Below are 18,726 nucleotides of genomic sequence, written 5' to 3'. Positions count from 1 at the left end.
TATTTTAGTCAGAAATCTATGCAGGGACCTTATTCCCCATTAGTCTAATTTTACTATAAATTGCCTTTTCCTGAATCCACATAGAGTAGACTACTGTCTTCCCCTTCTTGACGAATATGGGGAGCATCTATTATTTGAAATAAATAGCTAATTTACCAAAATACCAATTTTCAATTTGCACTAGTGGCATTGTTTTGTTAAGCAAAACTATCTCATATGTATTAGAATAATGTGTTCAAGAGGGTAATCCTTTCAAGAGTGGTTTCATATTGACTGATTTTCAAACTTTGGTATTTAATGATAACTCTTTGCCTAGAAGTTTTCTAGAAACTGAGGTGATCTCAAAACTACCTTATATTTATGGAGTCCTTCACAGATCACATGACACTTTGCATTTGACTTTTTTCTTTTGTTTTTGTATATACTTAAGGTATGCACATGGTATTTTGATAGTCTTATCTTGATATTTATATACATAGTAAAGTGATTACTACAGTTAAGAAAATTACCATGCCCATCATACCATGGTTACGTTGTGTGTGTGTGTGTGTGTGTGTGTGTGTGTGTGGAGGGAGGGAGGTGAGAGTACTTAAAATGCTTTTAATATTAAAAGAGGTTAAAAATTGAGGAGACACTATAGGATCTGGAGGTCTAATTCAAGAGATAATGTATATGATATAATTGTAGAGTGAAAAGAAATATGCAATGAGGTATAAATCATGTATATGGATTAGAAATGCTATAGGGAATGGTGAAATTATTGGGATGAAGAAAAGTTAAAGAAAATACTCTGTGAGGACTCTTAAGCTGAACATTTAACATTAGGTTAGTGAAAAATCAGAGGGAAGTATTCTAGGTGGTTGGCATTATACGTTCAAAGATACAGAGGCAAAAATAAATACAGCATTTTCAAAAGGTGGTAAGAAGAATCCTTCGATAGAGCAGAATGTAGTTTATTGAGTAGTTCTTCATGTACACTGACTCTGGTGCATAGTTCTACCTTGGCATCTTTACTCATTCATCACAAAATAAATACTAACAGAGAAATGTAGGATGTTACAGAAGTCACATTGTTTGCCTTTATGAGTATGTGTGTGAAGCATTCAGAAGTATTTTTAATGGTTATTTAACTCTTTAGCTCATTAGTCTCACTCCTCTAGATGGAATTGCACAGCAGATTAATGTAGTTTAAAATTTCAGACACGCACACAAACATTGAGCAAACAGCTTCACATGCTTAGTGAGCATAATGGAAATAGACAAGTGTACCTGGAAAACCACAGTGGGCAATAATGATTCAAGCTCCAAAGTGTTATGAACAGCCAGAAAATTGAACCAACACAGGTAAGAAATGAGAAATTTTTAGGGCCATTGAGCACCATGCATTTGCAGTGTTCAGTAGCCCTGAAAATTTCTCATTTAGGCCAGGAAGTTCCTGTCTTGTTCAAAATATAGAAATAAAGGGAACATGCGCAGGTTCTCATTGCTCTAAATTTCTGTTGTTGTCCAGGACCTCCCACTATCTCTTCTGGTACCTGATTCTTTTTTCAGACTCTTGTTACAAAGATTGTAAAGCAGGCATCCACCTTTGCATTGTAGCGGTAACTACTGTTTGAGTTAGTTTCAAAATGAGTTCTCCCATCTTATGTGAATACAGTCTAAATGGAGTCAACCAACCTCTAGGGTGAAAATTAGTTCTAGGAAATAGCAATTCCTTATAACCACATCAAATTTCCTTCCTCTCCTTAGATTGGCGGAGGATATTTTAATCTCTCTCTGTAAGTATGATTGAAGTTTGTTTTGATTTCTTCCAGGTTCCTACCTCATCTCCCTTTTGATTTTGTGCTATGATATTTTGTCCTCTCATTTGGGCCATTTTTGCAGATTTGCAATTCACTGTACTTCTGAGAACATTCTTTTTGACATTAACATGGTCTTTTAACTATGTTCTGGGATGTCTCCAGTTAGCCAATATTGGTTAGTCACAAAGCATGAATGTTTATACTTCAGGCATTTAACTCTGCCCAGATTTGTTGCCATGCTTTTCAGTATACTGACAGATGGAGAAATCTTGAAAATTAAATAAGGCATAATTGGTAGGTCCTGAGTGTCGAGATAATGGGTGTATTTGGAACTGTGAGGAGAAGATTAGGTTTCAGGAGGCTTAGTTATTTTATTTAAGTCCTCTGATAATCGCAGGCCCCAGTCTTACACATTAGGAGCACTCCATCTCTCATTGCTGTGCCCCAGAAAGGGCTGATGAGCCCTGACTGAGTAGAAAAATAAAGGGCAGGTTTGGTTGATATACCTTTATTACTTGTTCCTGTTAATTCACTCTGTTCACTGTCTAGTATAGCACTGTACATTTGATAAGCTTTTTCATGAAGAGAAGAAATTAAATCAAACTAATTTTTTAAGACTGAGAAAAATCAGAGAGGACAATTTTGTTTCCTTGATTTGAAACTGAGTGGGTTATTAAGTGAAACTTTAAGTAAGCTTAAATTTTTAAGTAAGCTTTGAATTTTTATCCATAATGCCAGAGTACTACTGCTTACAGTATCCATGTCTATAAACTGATAAATTTATTTTTGATGAGTAACCATTTACTCAGTTGCTTTTTTACATTTTATTTTTTATATTTTGTATTTATTTAGCAATAATCTTGCAATTCACAGTGGTTACCTAGGCTGCATTAATATTTTAATGTAGCAAAGCTTGTAATCATGACACAAGATCATGTTAACTAATACGTGTGATTATCCTTCACAAGAGAAGTATAAACAGCAACTTGATTCACAAAACCACTAATAATTTTCCTATTGAAATATTGACCATTTCACATTTTGCCATAACAAACTCAGTTTATAACTGTAGGATTTTAGAACAAAGCAGTTACCTAGAGATTTATTTCTGCATGGACTTATACATTGTGTAATTGAAGAAACAAGTTCTCTGAAATGACATATCCAAAAACCACATGAATAATTAATAATATCTGCTTTTGCATACTATCTATAGGGTTGCTATGAGTCATAGTAATTAAAACTGATAATTGTATCTTCCCTTCCTTATTACAAAAATAGTTGATACTCCTTAAAAGTTATACCCCTAATTTTTCTGGTCATGGCCAAGATTAATCATGCTTTTTGACCTCCAATTATTTATCTGGAGTTTTATGCTTTTAACCTCCTTTTTTGAGGAAGTGTAGATGGGTAGAATTTTAAGAAAAATACAATCTTGAGCTCATGAGAAACTCAGAAATGGCATTTCTAGAAAAATGCTGATATAGATAACTATTGCTTTCCCATTCAATATTTGATAAATGACTTATTTAGGTTGAACACCTGAAGATCAACCCCTAGATTCATAGAGAAAATATACTAGTTTATTTTATTGAGCATTTCACAGCAATTAAATTTATTAATTTATTAACATTTATACAGGCCTAAGGTGATCCTATGTGCCAGAACCATTTATGTTAGTCTCATCATCCCCAGCTAGAAGATGTTCCCCTACCTGCTGGATGCTCAGCAGTGATCAATTTCATCCTTAATTCTCTGCTAAATTTGGCTTCCAACTGGTAGTGTTCCTAGGACCAAAGTGCTCCCTAGAGAATCACTGAGAAATCATGCATCAGTTAGTCTTGATTTCTTCTTGGCTTAGATGTGAGAAAGATAACATTTTGACTATCTTTTTGTTCATCGTACTTGTACTTTCTTTTACTAGGGGGGAAAGAGCAGGACCTCCTTCCAACTCTGAGACTCTTGTTTCCACCTGTGAAAATTGACTAAAATCTCCTCAGTGTTTTAAAGACTAGTGGTGTACAGTTCAATAAAAATGCCTTTAGAGGAGCTGGGATTGTGGCTCAGAGGTAGAATGCTTGCCTGGCACGAGTGAGGCACTGGGTTCGATCCTCAGCACCACATGTAAATAAATAAATAAAAATAAAGATTCATCCACAACTAGAAATTTTAAAAAATGCCTTTAGAGAAGTATAAATGAAAAACTACACTTGTTTAAAATGTGCAATATGAGCCAGGAGTGTCAGTGCATGCCTGTAATCACAGTGACTCAAGAGATTTAGGCAAGAGGATTGCAAGTTCAAGGCCAGCCAGGGCAACTTAGGGATACCCTGTCTCAAAAAAAAATAAATAAATAAAAAAAAGAAAGAAAGAAAGAAAAAAAGAACTGGAGATGTGTAACTCATTGGTAAGGAGCCCTTGGGTTTAAGCCCCCAGTACCAGTACCAGAATTTTCTTAAAAAGTGAAATATGATAAAATTTGGCATATGTATAACTGTAAAATTATTGTCATAATCCAGATAGCAGACATTTAGATCATCCCCCAAATTTCTTTGTGTCCCTTTTTATTAATGTCTCTGTTCACTTTATTCCCCAGGGAGCTAGTCCCCATATATTTGTTTGCATTTCTAGAATTTTACATAAATAGAAACACACTGTACATAGACTCTTTATCTTCTTTCCATCAGAATAATTATTTTGAAGTCCATCCATGATATTAATCATCAACAATTCATTCTCTTTGAGGAATGACTAATATTCCATTGTGTAGATATAACACAGTTGATTTATTCATTCACCTATTCATGGACACTTGGTTCATTTCTAATTTTTAGCTGTTATGAATAAAGCTGCTATGAACAACCTTGTATAGATTCTTATGTTTATGGAAGTTTTAATTTCTTACAAAAAATGTTCATGTGTACTATTGCCCTCATGATAAGTGTACCTTTAACTTTTTAGGAAACTGCCAAACTGTTAACCAAGCAGTTGTACTGCCAACGTGTGAGAATTCTTGGTGCTCTATATCCTTATTAACAATTAATGTGGTGAAAAAAATTTTTTCAAGTAGGAAATGTTTTTCTTATAGGTGTTTATTTGCATCACATTGTGGTTTTAGTATGCATTTTCCTGTAAGTAATGATGTTAAGCATCTTCTCATTTGCTTATTGATCATTCCTATATATCTTTTGCTGTAAAGCATTTCTTCAAACCTTTTGCCCATTTAAAACCTTTTTGCCCATTTCTACCTTTTATTAGTACACTTAGATTTCATCTCTCAAAAGACTGCAAAATAAGTTTTCTTCAGAATAAAAATTATATATATGTTTGTGAGACTGCAAATTCATCATTCACTTGGTCACATCTATACCTGTTTATTCTTGAAAGGTAGTTTCTCATGGTACCAGTCTATTTAAACTTTGGATATCCTAAGATTGTACTTACATTTCTCTTGTGTACAGCTTTTTGGTAAGAATAGATCTATGATAAATCCAGTTGAACTTTAACTTCTCTAGAGAATATACAGTATTTTAGGTAACAAGGTTATATGTGCAAGGCTAAAAAACCAACCACTTAGGGTGTAAGTGCTTTATAGATAATGCATCCTATGGGAATTTTAAGCAACAAAAATACTTTGTGTATTTAAGGAAATATTTTACAAGGGTGCCATTGATTTCAAGAAAGGGAAATGAGGCAGTTCAGTGAACAGCATTTACTGTAAATAAATGAAAGTTTTCCCATTTTTCTTTATCAGTTTTTTTAAAAAGAGCATCTGAGAGCATACTTGAAATGTTACTTTTCTAATTAGATTGACAAGGTACATTTAGTTAGAAAACTTATGATTTAGTCTTTGTTTTCAAAACAGGATATACTTCCAATAGAAAATAAGTTCTTTATCTTATGCAATTTTTGATCATTTTACATGACATTTCCTTAAAAGGGAATGAAGAATCCATGTTCAAATTTCCCTTTGAATGAGAAAAAATCTCTTTAACAAAAAAGGCATCTGCTTAAGTCTGTCAGTGCTCCTTAAAAAAAAAAAAAACTTATCTGGTGTTATATTAATCTGGAAAGACAAATGGCCATGTATTTATTTTTATTTGCTCATCCTTTTCCAACAAATGTCATGACTCAGATGTACATATCAAAATCTCTGGAAAGTCACATCTCATATGCCATTGTCTGAGTGAAACTAAATGTGAATATGTATTTTTTAGAAGTGAATATGCTAGTTAACACCCTGAATTCGTGGAATATAAACAGGTCCTTCACAGAAATTTGGAGCAAATGCTTTCCTTCTGTGTCTTCAAATAGAATTAGAATGTGGGGCAAAATTGTGGTAATGCCACGATGAGGTTTTATGCTCACTACTCCCCTTTTCCTGGCTCCCATCAACTTCAGAGAAATTTCCAGGGCCATCAGCAGTTTGGGCCTCACCTGGAGACTCATTAGAAATGCAAATTCTCTGACCCTCCTCCTTGCCTTACTGCATCAGAAACAAAAACTAGGGGGCAGGGTGGGGTGGGCACAGCAATCTCTTAACAAGCCTTCCAGGTGAGTCTGAAGCCTCCAAGTTTGAGAACTTCTGATGTACGTTAATGAAGGAAGTTGTGACTGCAAACCTATATAAAATTCATTTCTTACAGCTTCAAGCTGACAGGTTCATTACCAGGTTGCTGTGGCAACAACTGCACAGTAGGATTGAATAATGAGACATTGTGAAATTAAGAGGCATGAACATTAACCCATCCCCAAACTCTAAATCCCTAAGAGATATATTGGGTAAAATGGATTTTTACTTTCAGCCTTATGGCAAGGAGAAACATGGTTTGATAATGTTTTATGTTTGATAAGTGGAAACCACGCATTTTTTAAAAACTTCATTCCTTTGAAATTTAGATGTCTTTATAGAAAAGTAGAGTTATACTTAAATACATTCATCACAGAAATCATAATATTCCACTCTCAGCAGTGTCTTATAACCCTGAAGAGTTAACTTTTAATTAGATGTTTCTAATACATCATAATAGCTTTATTTGTTTATAATACCTGTTTTACAAAGCACAGTGCTGGGCACCTAGTAGTTATTAAATAAGCACTAAAATTTTAAGCCCTTATTTGACCATTTATGTGTCATAGAAATAGTTATTATAACAAATATATTCATATACTATATTCTTTTCTCTAGTATATGGTCTAAGATTTAGCACTTTCTGTATTCTAAGAGTTAAATTCATGTTAGGGTTTGCATTTTATTGATATGTGCTAAGGATTAGATGCACTCAGTTAAGCTTCTTCCTGGCCAAATGACATACCCTGTCTGATGTCAGTTTGAGAAAATCCTGTATAGTGTACTACATCTCCGGATTACCTTATCTAAGTGGTACATGGACATTTCAGATGATATGTCTTGGCATGTGGTCATTTTTCATTAACTTATTAGGGATTGTTAAAGCATCTTTTCCCCTTTTTGACACCTTGCCATAATTGAATATAAAATTGACTATAAGAATGAATGCCTGATATTCATGCAGTAAGTTGATGGGGCTTCATTGGTATCTAATAGAAATAATGCCCAGATGGATGTTTTAGGGGAAAAAGGGCTCTGTTGACATCTGATGTGGTCTGTGGATAAATAGCATTTACATTTGGACTGTTTTTTCCTCAACTATTAAAAGGAAGAATTTGTTACATCATCTTTAAGATTCTAAACATTTTGAATTCTAAGACTTGGGGGGAAAGGTGGAAAAAATCAAAATCACAAAGCAACACCAAAGCACAATACATGACTGAATATTTTGTATATATTTGGTAAAAGAATAAACTAAACAACAATTAGTAAAAAGTAAACCTTAAACTCTGTTGGAGAAAATGGGAAGTAATATTAGGTATTCTGATTTTAGGGTTTTAATGGGCATGTTTTAGGGAAAATACTTTAGAAAAGTATATTTGAAGTTAATGCTTTCCTCTCAGAGCTTTCATATTGAATTATTTGTTCTTAAATCCAATGCATGTGAAATACTTAAAAAAGTAAATAACTTTAATATTTTAAGCAGAGGTGTGCTCTATAGATCATTACTTTCTAGAAGAGGAATGTCTTTTAAAGGAGAGCTCTCTACACTTTATACTCTTCTGCACTCACTTATTTCATTACATTTTGTGCAACCTAAAATTGTAGCTATAAAGCTATTTTGGACATGCTTTTTCCAGAACTTGTAAGAATCAACAGGAGCATAATTTTAAGCTACAGAAGTGCAAAATAAGCACAGAATTCTAGCTACCATAAATAAAAGGCCAGAATTCTAACTTTGCAAAAACTCATAATTATTAGCAATGGAGGATGGGAGGTGTGAGCGCAAAAAGTGGAGTTTTATGGGATACTACTTCATAATTCTAAATTTTTTCCCTGAACTTTGTTTCTTCTCAGAGATGGAATTCTGTGAAACCCCTCACACTTTGTGCTCTGGCTACCAGACAGACATGCACAGTGTTTCTCGGCATGGCTATCAGCTAGAGATGGGATCTGATGTGGACACAGAGACTGAAGGTGCAGCCTCACCTGATCATGCACTGAGAATGTGGATAAGAGGAATGAAATCAGAGCATAGTTCCTGTTTGTCCAGCAGGGCGAACTCTGCTTTGTCCTTGACTGACACTGACCACGAACGGAAGTCTGATGGGGAAAATGGTAATAAAATCATTTACGTGGTTTCAGTAATATACAAAGAATACTCTTACCTTTTTTTGTTTTCCTTTCCTGTATCTTCCCATCTGTCATTTAACATGCGAAATGTGATTGCAAGTTAATAGGGTCCCATGGACAAAGCATATACCTAAGTATCTGGAAAATAGACACATTTATTCACAATGATAGACAAAATTCTTTTCATTTCTAGGGAGTCCCCAGGGAAATAATCTCATTTGGTCAGCAATATTGTGCATGTCTTATTTATTGCTTGTGTTTTATTTTCATCTTTATTTTCCAATACAATTCTAGTAGGATTTATTATAGAAAATACTCATTTTATGTATTTTGGCTTTATATCAATGTATGAACAATGAGATGAACAGTTGTATAGCAAGCATACTAATTATGTGTTTCCTATTTTGACTTAGATTAACCTGTTGAATATACACATTGATTCAAATTAATCAGGTTAGGCTGAAATGGTTTAAAAATAGATGGTAAATTAACATCAATCATGTTCTAGGAAATAAGCACTAACAACATCATCATTATATTGTAATTATATATTATTTTCTTACAATTTTTAGAAAAAGAAAAGTTTTATCTTTTTAATTTGTTGTGAAGGGGCTAACATTTCTGTTCTTCTGTCCCTACCAACAAATAAAATACTTGCATAAAAAGCACATTAATTCTTATTAACCACATTAATCTGTTCATTCCATCCTTCAGTTTGTCCAAATTTCACATGTCTCCATCACCATGAATGCAAATGGTAGTCTTTTAGCAGTGTCTAATTACTGTTTTCTCAGATGGCAGAGATAGCCAACTGTCCTGAACTGGCAGTTTCTTGTAGTCTATCCTTTTCTGCCTTATTCAGCCCAATGTAGACACTGGCCACAAGAATATAATCAGGAATGAGTGATTGCCCACCAGAATCATTTTCTAATAATAGGACATAACATTTCACAATATTACCAAGCATTTTTGGGAACTCAACTTTTTAAGATTATTTTCCTATGTGTGTGTGTGTAATGCTGTATTGATCAAGAGTACAGAATGTAGACAATGGAAATGAGAAGAGAATGTATTGATATATTTATGCATATTCATGTAAGTGAAAGAATTTTAAGGTGGAAGTTAGGAGACTTTGGTATGGTCACTACATTTTGGGGGCTTCATCTATTATTTAAGTAAAACAGTGAACAAAATTATATGAAATGGAGTAGTATTTGATCTCTTCTATTAAGACATCTTGTTCTTCATTCTATATTCCTGACATAGGAATTTACAGCAAATTCAATAGATTGAACCATTAAAATAAAAGAAAGATATTTCCACACTGGGCTCTCTCATTCTTCTTCTGCAAGACCCTTAGTATGAGAATATTTTCAGTGATGAAAATATTCTAGAATTAGATATTGGTGATGGCTGCACAACCCCAGAAAATAACTGCAAACTACTGAATTGCATGCCTTAAAAGGGGGAATATTATGGTATCTGAAGTACAGTTCAATAAAGCTTTTTATTTAAAAAAAAATCACTGGGAAAGGTTAAGGTTGAAGTTGGGGAAGTTCCAGGTGACTTGGACAAGGATTAATTAGTAAAATGTTTGCTATTACAGGTTTCAAATTCTCTCCTGTTTGTTGTGACATGGAGGCTCAAGCCGGGTCTACTCAAGGCAAGTGTTTGCAAATATTCAACTAAAAATTATTTTTATCTCACCCCATCCCTGACCCTCACCCCTCAAAGGGGAACCCTGTCCCTCTAACAACAACATGAACTTGCTAAAGATTAGCCCAGTGTCAGTTTTTTGTTTTCTTTTACTCTGGAAATCATGTTTGTATTTTGGTGAAGAGGAGGTGAAAGAGGATCTGAGGAGAAGGAGAAGACATGATTTAAGTTGGGATGGGGAAACATTGATTTAGCTTGCAGGTAGAGATTGGAGTCAGGTTGGGTTGAGCTGAGCTTCCTCATTTCCTACAGATCTACCATTTTTTTTGCATGGTTTTAACATTAACTCAGTATAGATCCAATATTGTTATAACTTTCCAATGTAACCAAGCAGATAGCCTTGGTCTTTTCTTTGAGATACTCTCAGTTCACATCAGAATCACATTTTTCTCATGTCATCAGTTATAACTAAAACCTTAAAATCAAGAAACAAATGTTCATTTTTTAAATTTTCTATTTATGTCATCAATTCATGGAAGCGTACCTAGCAGGACATCAGTTTCATCTATTTCCACTTATATAGTAATTTTTCAGCAAGGAGGGCATTATTATTCTTTTACTTTTGCCTTTATTTTGCTCATTGGGTTTGCCCCAATGCAGAGGAATACTAAAAGCAACATTACATATGATTTTCATTACTTAGTCTGTATTGAGCCCTTCTCAAACATTTTGCAGTTAAGCTCCTGGTATCCAACCACAGTGATTCAAACTTAGAAGACTGGTATGTAGGGTTTGTAACAGTACTTGTAACATACAAGTATGATATGAATGCTCATGATTATTGTATCAGCATTTCAAAATTTGCAAACATGTAATTTGTATCTATAAGGATATAAAATGAGGTAACTCATTTCATCCTAACAAATACTGTGAAATACATCTATTATCATCCCTATTTGGCATACGAGGAAGTGTTAAGAGAACAATTCAGAAACAAGTTAGCCATTTTTTCTTCCTTGTATCATGTATATATATAATGTGAACTTGAACAACTCTCCACTGCTTACTTTATAGTTCTGTATGTCATACTCTGACTCTTATTACTGTTTTCATATAATTTGGGATCTTACCTGTGAAGTAGAAGAAGGGAATTGAGGGGGAAGGAGGAGGAATGGCCAAAGGGAAAACCAGTAGACTGAATCTGACCTAGCTTTCCTATGTACATATATGAATATAACACAATGAGTCTCACCTTCATGCATATCCACAAGGTACTATTTTTAAAAAGACTATAAATAAATAGCAGAAAAATCAGTAGAGGGAAAGAAACAGGGGAAGGGAACAGAAAGAGAGAGGAGGGGAGGAAAAGGGAAGTGTCAGGGACCAAATTAGAGCAATTTATGTTATATAATAGAGATATATGAAAGTTGAATAATGCACAATCTCCAACCTCAAGGAAATTTTCTGATGTTTGACTTTGGATAGATAAATGAAAGCTTTCTAAATCTTAGTTTCCTAGTCTGTCAAATTGAGGCATTACCTATTCAAAGTTTTGGGCTACTGGTGCTGATGCTTGTCTATAATCCCAACAACTTGGGAGACCTAGGCAGGAGGATCACAAGTTCAAAGCCAGCCTCAACTTAGTGAGGCTCTAAGCAACTTAGTGAGCTCCTGTCATTAAAAAAAATTAAAATAAAAAGGACTGGGATGTGGCTCAGTGGTGAAGCACCCCTGGGTTCAATCTCTAGTACCAAAAAATTTTGAAGTTTTATGAAGATTATCTGATAAAATGGATATATAGCACTTTATGGTATCTATTTTAACTAAATGTTTAATAAATGTCAGTTGTAGTTTTATCTATCACTGTTCATTTATTATGCACATATTATTGGATTGGATAGGTGCTATAGGGTGACATTTCTGTTATCAAGGATTAGACAGACATGTGTTGAACCTTCTGAAACATCTTGTGTCCTTGGAAACTCTCTAGCCTAGCAGAATTTATCCTACTTTCTGCTTATTTCAAACTAGGTAAAAATCCTTGGACTTGTCTTATATTAAATAATACATCATTTCAATAGCTAGCAATCTTGTTCTGAGAGGACTATGAGAGAAAATTCACTAAAGCACTTCAGACCTGGGTGAGGGTTAATTCCTGCTATTGTAATTCCTACTGTCATTGTAGTAACCCTTAAAGTAGAGCTGGGATTTCAACTATTTAGAAGCCCTGTTGATTTCCATGATTCTTGGGCAGTTGTGGTCCCTGTGTACTGCTCAGGAACTTTACAGGTAAGGAAATATCTGATACAATCCCATCACAGCTAAGGAATCCATTAGTACTGCTCCCCATTGTTTCTCTACTGCATGCCACAGAACCCTGGCAATATAGCATGTGCTACCAATAAACACCATACCATCATAGCCATGCATATACTGTTCTCAGATCCTAAATTGCTTCAAGGGAACAGCTGGAGTTGTGAAAAAATGGCCCAACTAACACCTGGGGTTTTTGAATGACATATAATAGTTATACCCAAATGAGGAGTTATTCCTTGTGATATTTGACCATATGGGGCCATTCATGTACATTTAGTGGAGGAAATTTGTTTGTTTGTTTTAGTTTTCTTTCCTTTGCTTTTTGTTTTCCCCTGGTAATGTAAGTTATACAGGACACTTCCATAGCAGTGATAACAGTTCCTCAGGAACCATCTGAATGTCAAAGGAAGTGTGTGAAACAATGCAATGACTTGGTAATAGCTTTGGCAGGAGCCCTGCCATATAACTGACATCCTAATGGCTCTGTTGGACCCATTAGGCATGTATGAGACAGTGCAGTTGACTTTGTAATAGCTCCTTTGGAGATGTTACACTATCAGAGGAAGTGCATAAGTCATTGGGATTAGTTTACATGTGGGTGAGACACTTCTATGGTGAATGTTATGCTCTTACAATTGAAAACCACTTTCATGACATTGAACTTCAAGCCATTATCAAGGTAGATATAACAAAGTCATATTTTTTCAGTAGGTAATTTGAACTAGTACTTTTAGTATTAAAGTATTATCAGCTGATGGCTTAAAATTACAACAATAAAAACAGGTATAAAATGTTAAAGTGAAATATCCTTCTCCCTCTTTACCCTTCAAGAGTCATTCTTGAGAGACAGCTAGAGTTAATAGTGTTCTGTGTATCATTACCAAATTTGTGTGTGCGTGTACAGATGGGATCACATACTACAGAAAATCCAACAACATTTCCCAGTTCAGATATCTTGAATATATCCCCATATTTGTAGTAGAGATCTGCCCCATTCTTTTTTAATGTATGGAATTTTGTTTACGTGAATGCCACTTTTCTAGGCACATGGGATTGAACCCAGGAAAATTTTACCACTGAGTTATTTTCCCCCATCCTATTTATATTTTTTAAAATTTTGAGACAGGATCTCACTAAGTTGCTGAAGTTGACCTTGAATTTACGGTCTTCTTGCCTTAGCTTCCTGAGTTGCTGGGATTGTAGGCATGTACCACTGTACCCAACTATATCAATTTTTATTTAGCCATCTCCTATTGATGCACATCTAATTTTCCAGTGCTTTGATCTTAAAAGTAGTGAAGCATTTAATATCCTTGTATACATCTTTTTGCATACCTCTTTAATAATTTCTTAGTACTAGAAATGATGGATCAATGATATGTGCGTTTAATCTTTTTCATAGATAATACCAAATTTGCCCCTTAAAAAAAGTACTACCTACTAATGATATATGAAGAGTATCTGTTTTTCCATATCCTTATCAACCCTGGCAATGATGAAAAAGATTTCTAATACCCAATCTGCTGGGTGAAATATGAGAGCTCTTTATGGTATTATTTTGTATTTATTTATGAATGAGCTTGGGCATGTTTTTATATGTAATGGCCCCTTTGCATCTCTTCTTCTCTGAATTGCCTGTTGACATCCTTTGCCCAGTTTTCTACTTACAATCAATAAGAAAAATTCCAGTAACAAAATAGAAAACAAAGTGGATTTAAGCCATAGAAAAGGAAATGAGAGTGGTTCTTGAACATATGGAAAAAAAATGTTTAACCTTACTCTTAAGAGAAATTTCTATTAACATTATAATACATTATCATGTATCACCTATAATCTTGGCAAATTTTGATAATATGCTTTTTGAAAACTGTGCATAAAACATTGGTTACAGGAGTACAAGTGTAATCTCTATGAAAGAAAATTTAACAATATCTAGAAAAAAATTATCTTCTTTGACCCAGAAATTTCACTTCTTGTAATTTATCCTACAAATATTGAATGAGCATTCAATGATACATATGGGTGGTGGTCACTGTAGCATTTTTTGGGATATCAAAAAAATAGGGATACAAATAAAAGTGTTTATCAGTAGGAAGCCACTTGAATAATTTATAGTTTATTCATGCATTGGAATGTTCTGCAGCCTTAAAAAGAATGAGACATACAAGTCAGGTGGAAAAGTGGGGATAGCTCAGGTGGAATTGCACAGGGGTTTCTACTCAATTGACACTCTATTGATGTGTTGGTTTATAATATTTTATTACCTAAACTAGGTGATGGGTATATAGGTGACTATATTATTGCTCTTTATACCCTTTAATGGATGTCTGAAATGTTTTCAAATAAATTTAGCACAAAATGAGACAACTCTATATGTATTGAAATGGCACAGTTTTTGAGATGCATCATTAAACAAAAAACACAGGGTTTGAATCATTGCATAAAGGAGTGGATTTTTGTCTATGACCCAGTATGAGAAATACATTTTATGTTGTAACCAAGATCATGATGAATGTATAAATAAAAACCAGAAACAAAAATTTAGTAATATGCCTACCTTTTTAAGAAAATTACCCTGTGACATATTTTCTTCTATTCATTTCTTTATAATGTTAATTATGGTCTAGTAAATTCATTTTGTAACTCACTAATATGTTTTAATCTGCACTTTTAAAACCATGATAGCCACCATATTACTTTATGTGTGATATTTAATGAAACTGTGCAAACATGCTTTTATATGCATAGAACTTTTCTGGAAACATTCACAATAAATGAATGATTTTAAGTACATTTCTGGAGAGGAATTAGATGGCTGTGAGACAGAAGTCAGAGAGAGGTTTCTTTTAACTTATGTGTTTTTCTCCCTTTTGAACTTAGTATCTTGTGCTATTAATTTTATTAATTTATTTTATTTAACAAAGTTTTTTAAATAAGTGAAATAAAAATGAAGAATGAATTCAATTCACCTGTTTTCTGGACCAGTTTTAAAATAGCCAATAATTGGTGCTTATGGAGCTCTTTCAAATGTTTTAAGATAAAATTTAAGAAACAAAATCTTCTCTGGAAAAAAATAAAAGAATAAGGTTATAAAATACTACCTTTAGGGCAATTCCCATCTTTAGCTCTTGATTTATTTCTTTAAAATAGCTGTGTGTGTGTGTGTGTGTGTGTGTGTGTGTGTGAGAGAGAGAGAGAGAGAGAGAGAGAGAGAGAGAGAGAGATCCTTTTGAAAATGAAGTGGGAAACAAATCTATCAGACAACAACATTATTAGGTGATATTTTAACTGTTAAGTCACCTGCTTATTTTGATTGTCCTCTTGAAATTAGAGGGTCATATGTAGAAGGGACAAATTCATTTATATACATTTATATACATTTATATATCATTCTGTTTGTTGATCAAGTTTTTGTCTTGCAGAGGAAGCAAACCATGAACATATTGTTATCCTGTAGACAAGCAGTTGTGTGTTTCTAAGTTGTCTGCTGAAATTAACAATTGTAAAATAAAAAAATAGCTGAAACCTTCAACCCTTTCAAGTAATATATACCATAGCATTTTCCTTTAAAACCCAAACCATATATTTGTCATTTTTCAATTTTAGCAGTTTGTACATAATTGTGTTTCCATGAAAAAAAAAAAACTATTATACCAAGTGGTTGACTTTAAATAACATTTCCTTATTTACCAAATCCATAATTAATTTTTTCAATGTTATGGTCACTATCATCTGGAATTTTTCCTTAAATCTCTTTTGTTTATTTTGATGTTTCTAAGTGCAAAACCATTTTTTTATACACAACTTATTTTTTCATTGCTCCTTGACAGGTTTATATTTGCTAAAATAATTCTTCTAAAGCTAGAGAGATTGTGTGACCTAACAAGAAATCTATATAATTGTTTAATCCTTTTTACCATAAGAAAATTGACAGTGTTGTGAAATAATCCAAAAATTTCTTTTCTACCACGTTTTGTACACTTGATTACCACTGTTAAAAAAGGGCCAAAACAAAAAAATGTAAGTCTTATGGAGTATCCTGTGTTCTCTATACTTGTTTCACATGGCTTCCAGGATATCAAGTTCTCTTAGTTTTCCTCTTATCTCTTTGGTGATTTCTTATTTTAAAAATTTTTATTTGTTCTTTTTAGTTTAGTATTTTGACATATCATACATACATGGAATACAACTTCCCATGTTTGTGGTTGTACCTGATTTGGAATTACATTGGTTCATTGAAGAATGAATATAGGAAAGTTATGTCTGATTTATTCTACTGTCTTTCCCATTCCCATCCCCCCTCCCTTCCCCCATTCCTCCCTGACCAATCTCCTGAACCTTCAATCCTCCCTCCCCCACTACCTATTGTGAGTTAGCAGCCACATTTCAGAGAGAACGTTTTGGGGGATTGGCTATTTCACTTAGCATGATAATCTCCAGTTCCATCTATTTACTGGCAAATGCCATAATTTCATTCTTCTTTATGGCTGAGTAATATTTGATTGTGTGTAGGTACATTTTCTTTATTCATTCATCTGTTGAAGGGCACTTAGGTTGGTTCCATAGCTTAGCTATTGTGAACTGAGCTGCTATAAACATTGATGTAGCCATGTTACTATCGTATGCTGATTTTAACTCTTTTGGGTATATGCCAAGGAGTGGGATGATTGGACCAAATGGTGGTTCCATTGCAATTTTCTGAGAAATCTCCATACTGCTTTCCAGAGTGATCACATCAATTTACAGTCCCACCAGCAATGTATGAGTGTACCTTTGTCCCAACATCCTCACCAACATTTATTGTTACTTGTATTCTTGATAATTGCCATTCTGACTGGAGTGAGATGAAATTTCAGTGTAGTTTTAATTTGCACTTCCCTAATTACTAGTGATGTTGAACATTTTTTCATATATTTGTCAACTGATTATATTTCTTCTTCTGTGAAGTGTCTGTTCAGTTCCTTAGCCCATTTATTGATTGGGTTATTTGTTTTTTTGGTGTTAGATTGTTTGAGTTCTTTGTATCCTGGAGATTAATGCTCTATCTGAGCTGCAGGTGGCAAAGATATTTTCCCATTCTGTAGGCTCTCTCTTCATGTTATTGACTGTTTACTTTGCTGAGAAGAAGTCGTTTAGTTTGATGCCATCCCATGTATTGATTCTTGATTTTACTTCTTGTGCTTTGGGAGTCTTATTGAGGAAGTCTGTTCCTGAGCCAATATGATAGGTAGTTGGACCTATTTTTTCTTCTAGTATGCATAGGGTCTTTGGTCTAATGCCAAGGTCCTTGATCTACTTTGAGTTTTGTGCAGGGTGAGAGATAGGGGTCTACTATCATTTTGTTACATGTGGATTTTCAGTTTTCCCAGCACCATTTGATGAAGAGGCTATCTTTTCTCCAATGCATATTTATGGCACCTTCTTCTAGTATGAGATAAGCTTGTATTAATGTGGGTTTGTCTCTCTTCTATTCTGTACCATTGGTCTGCATGTCTGTTTTGAAGTCAATACCATGCTGTTTTTGTTACTATAGCTCTGTAGCATAATTTAAGTTCTGGTATTTTTATACCTCTTGCTTCACTTTTCTCACTGAGGATTGCTTTGGCTATTCTGGGCCTCTTAATTTTTCAAACGGATTTCATACCTGCTTTTTCTGTTTCTATGAAGAACATCATTAGAATTTTAACAGGAATTGCATTAAATCTGTATAGCACTTTTGGTAGTATGGCCATTTTGACAATATTAATTCTGCCTATCCAAGAACATGGGAGATCTTTCCATCTTCTAAGGTCTTCTCCAATTTCTTTCTTTAGGGTTCTGTAGTTTTCATTTTGTGGCTATTGAGAATGGAATAGTTTTCCTAATTTCTCTTTCAGTTGATTCATCACTGATATATAGGAACACAATTGACTTATGGGTGTTAATTTTATATCCTGCTACTGGTGGAGTTGTTTTTTTTTTTTTTTTGGTCTTCTAAATATAGAATCATGTCATTGGCAGATAGGGATAGTTTGAGTTTTTCTTATCCTATTCATATCCCTTCAATTTCTTTTTTCTAATTGCTCTGGTTAGAGTTTCCAGGACTATGTTGAACAGAAGTGGGGAAAGAGGGTTTCCCTGTCTTGTTCAGGTTCTTAGAAGGAATCCTTTTAGTTTTTCTCCATTTAGAATAGTGTTGGCCTTGGGCTTGCATAGATAGCTTTTAAAATTTTGAGGTATGTTCCTACTATCCCTAGTTTTTCTAGTGTT

At 34.0% G+C, this 18,726-nt stretch overlaps 1 protein-coding gene across 2 annotated transcripts in view; it reads left to right on the top strand.

Annotated features, from left to right (window-relative positions):
• Tenm1 (teneurin transmembrane protein 1) overlaps nucleotides 1-18,726 on the top strand; it is a 741,978-nt gene that overhangs the window by 294,541 nt on the left and 428,711 nt on the right. For both annotated transcript variants that reach the window (XM_047535396.1, XM_047535395.1), the window contains 2 exons: nucleotides 8,230-8,490; nucleotides 10,112-10,168. In XM_047535396.1, coding sequence (XP_047391352.1) covers nucleotides 8,230-8,490; nucleotides 10,112-10,168 — 318 coding nt within the window. The remainder of the gene's footprint in view (nucleotides 1-8,229; nucleotides 8,491-10,111; nucleotides 10,169-18,726) is intronic.

Source organism: Sciurus carolinensis, chromosome X (assembly GCF_902686445.1).
Source record: "Sciurus carolinensis chromosome X, mSciCar1.2, whole genome shotgun sequence".
Lineage (NCBI taxonomy): Eukaryota > Metazoa > Chordata > Mammalia > Rodentia > Sciuridae > Sciurus > Sciurus carolinensis.
The sequence above is the reverse complement of the archived record's forward strand: the minus strand, read 5'-3'. Positions and strand labels throughout refer to the sequence as shown.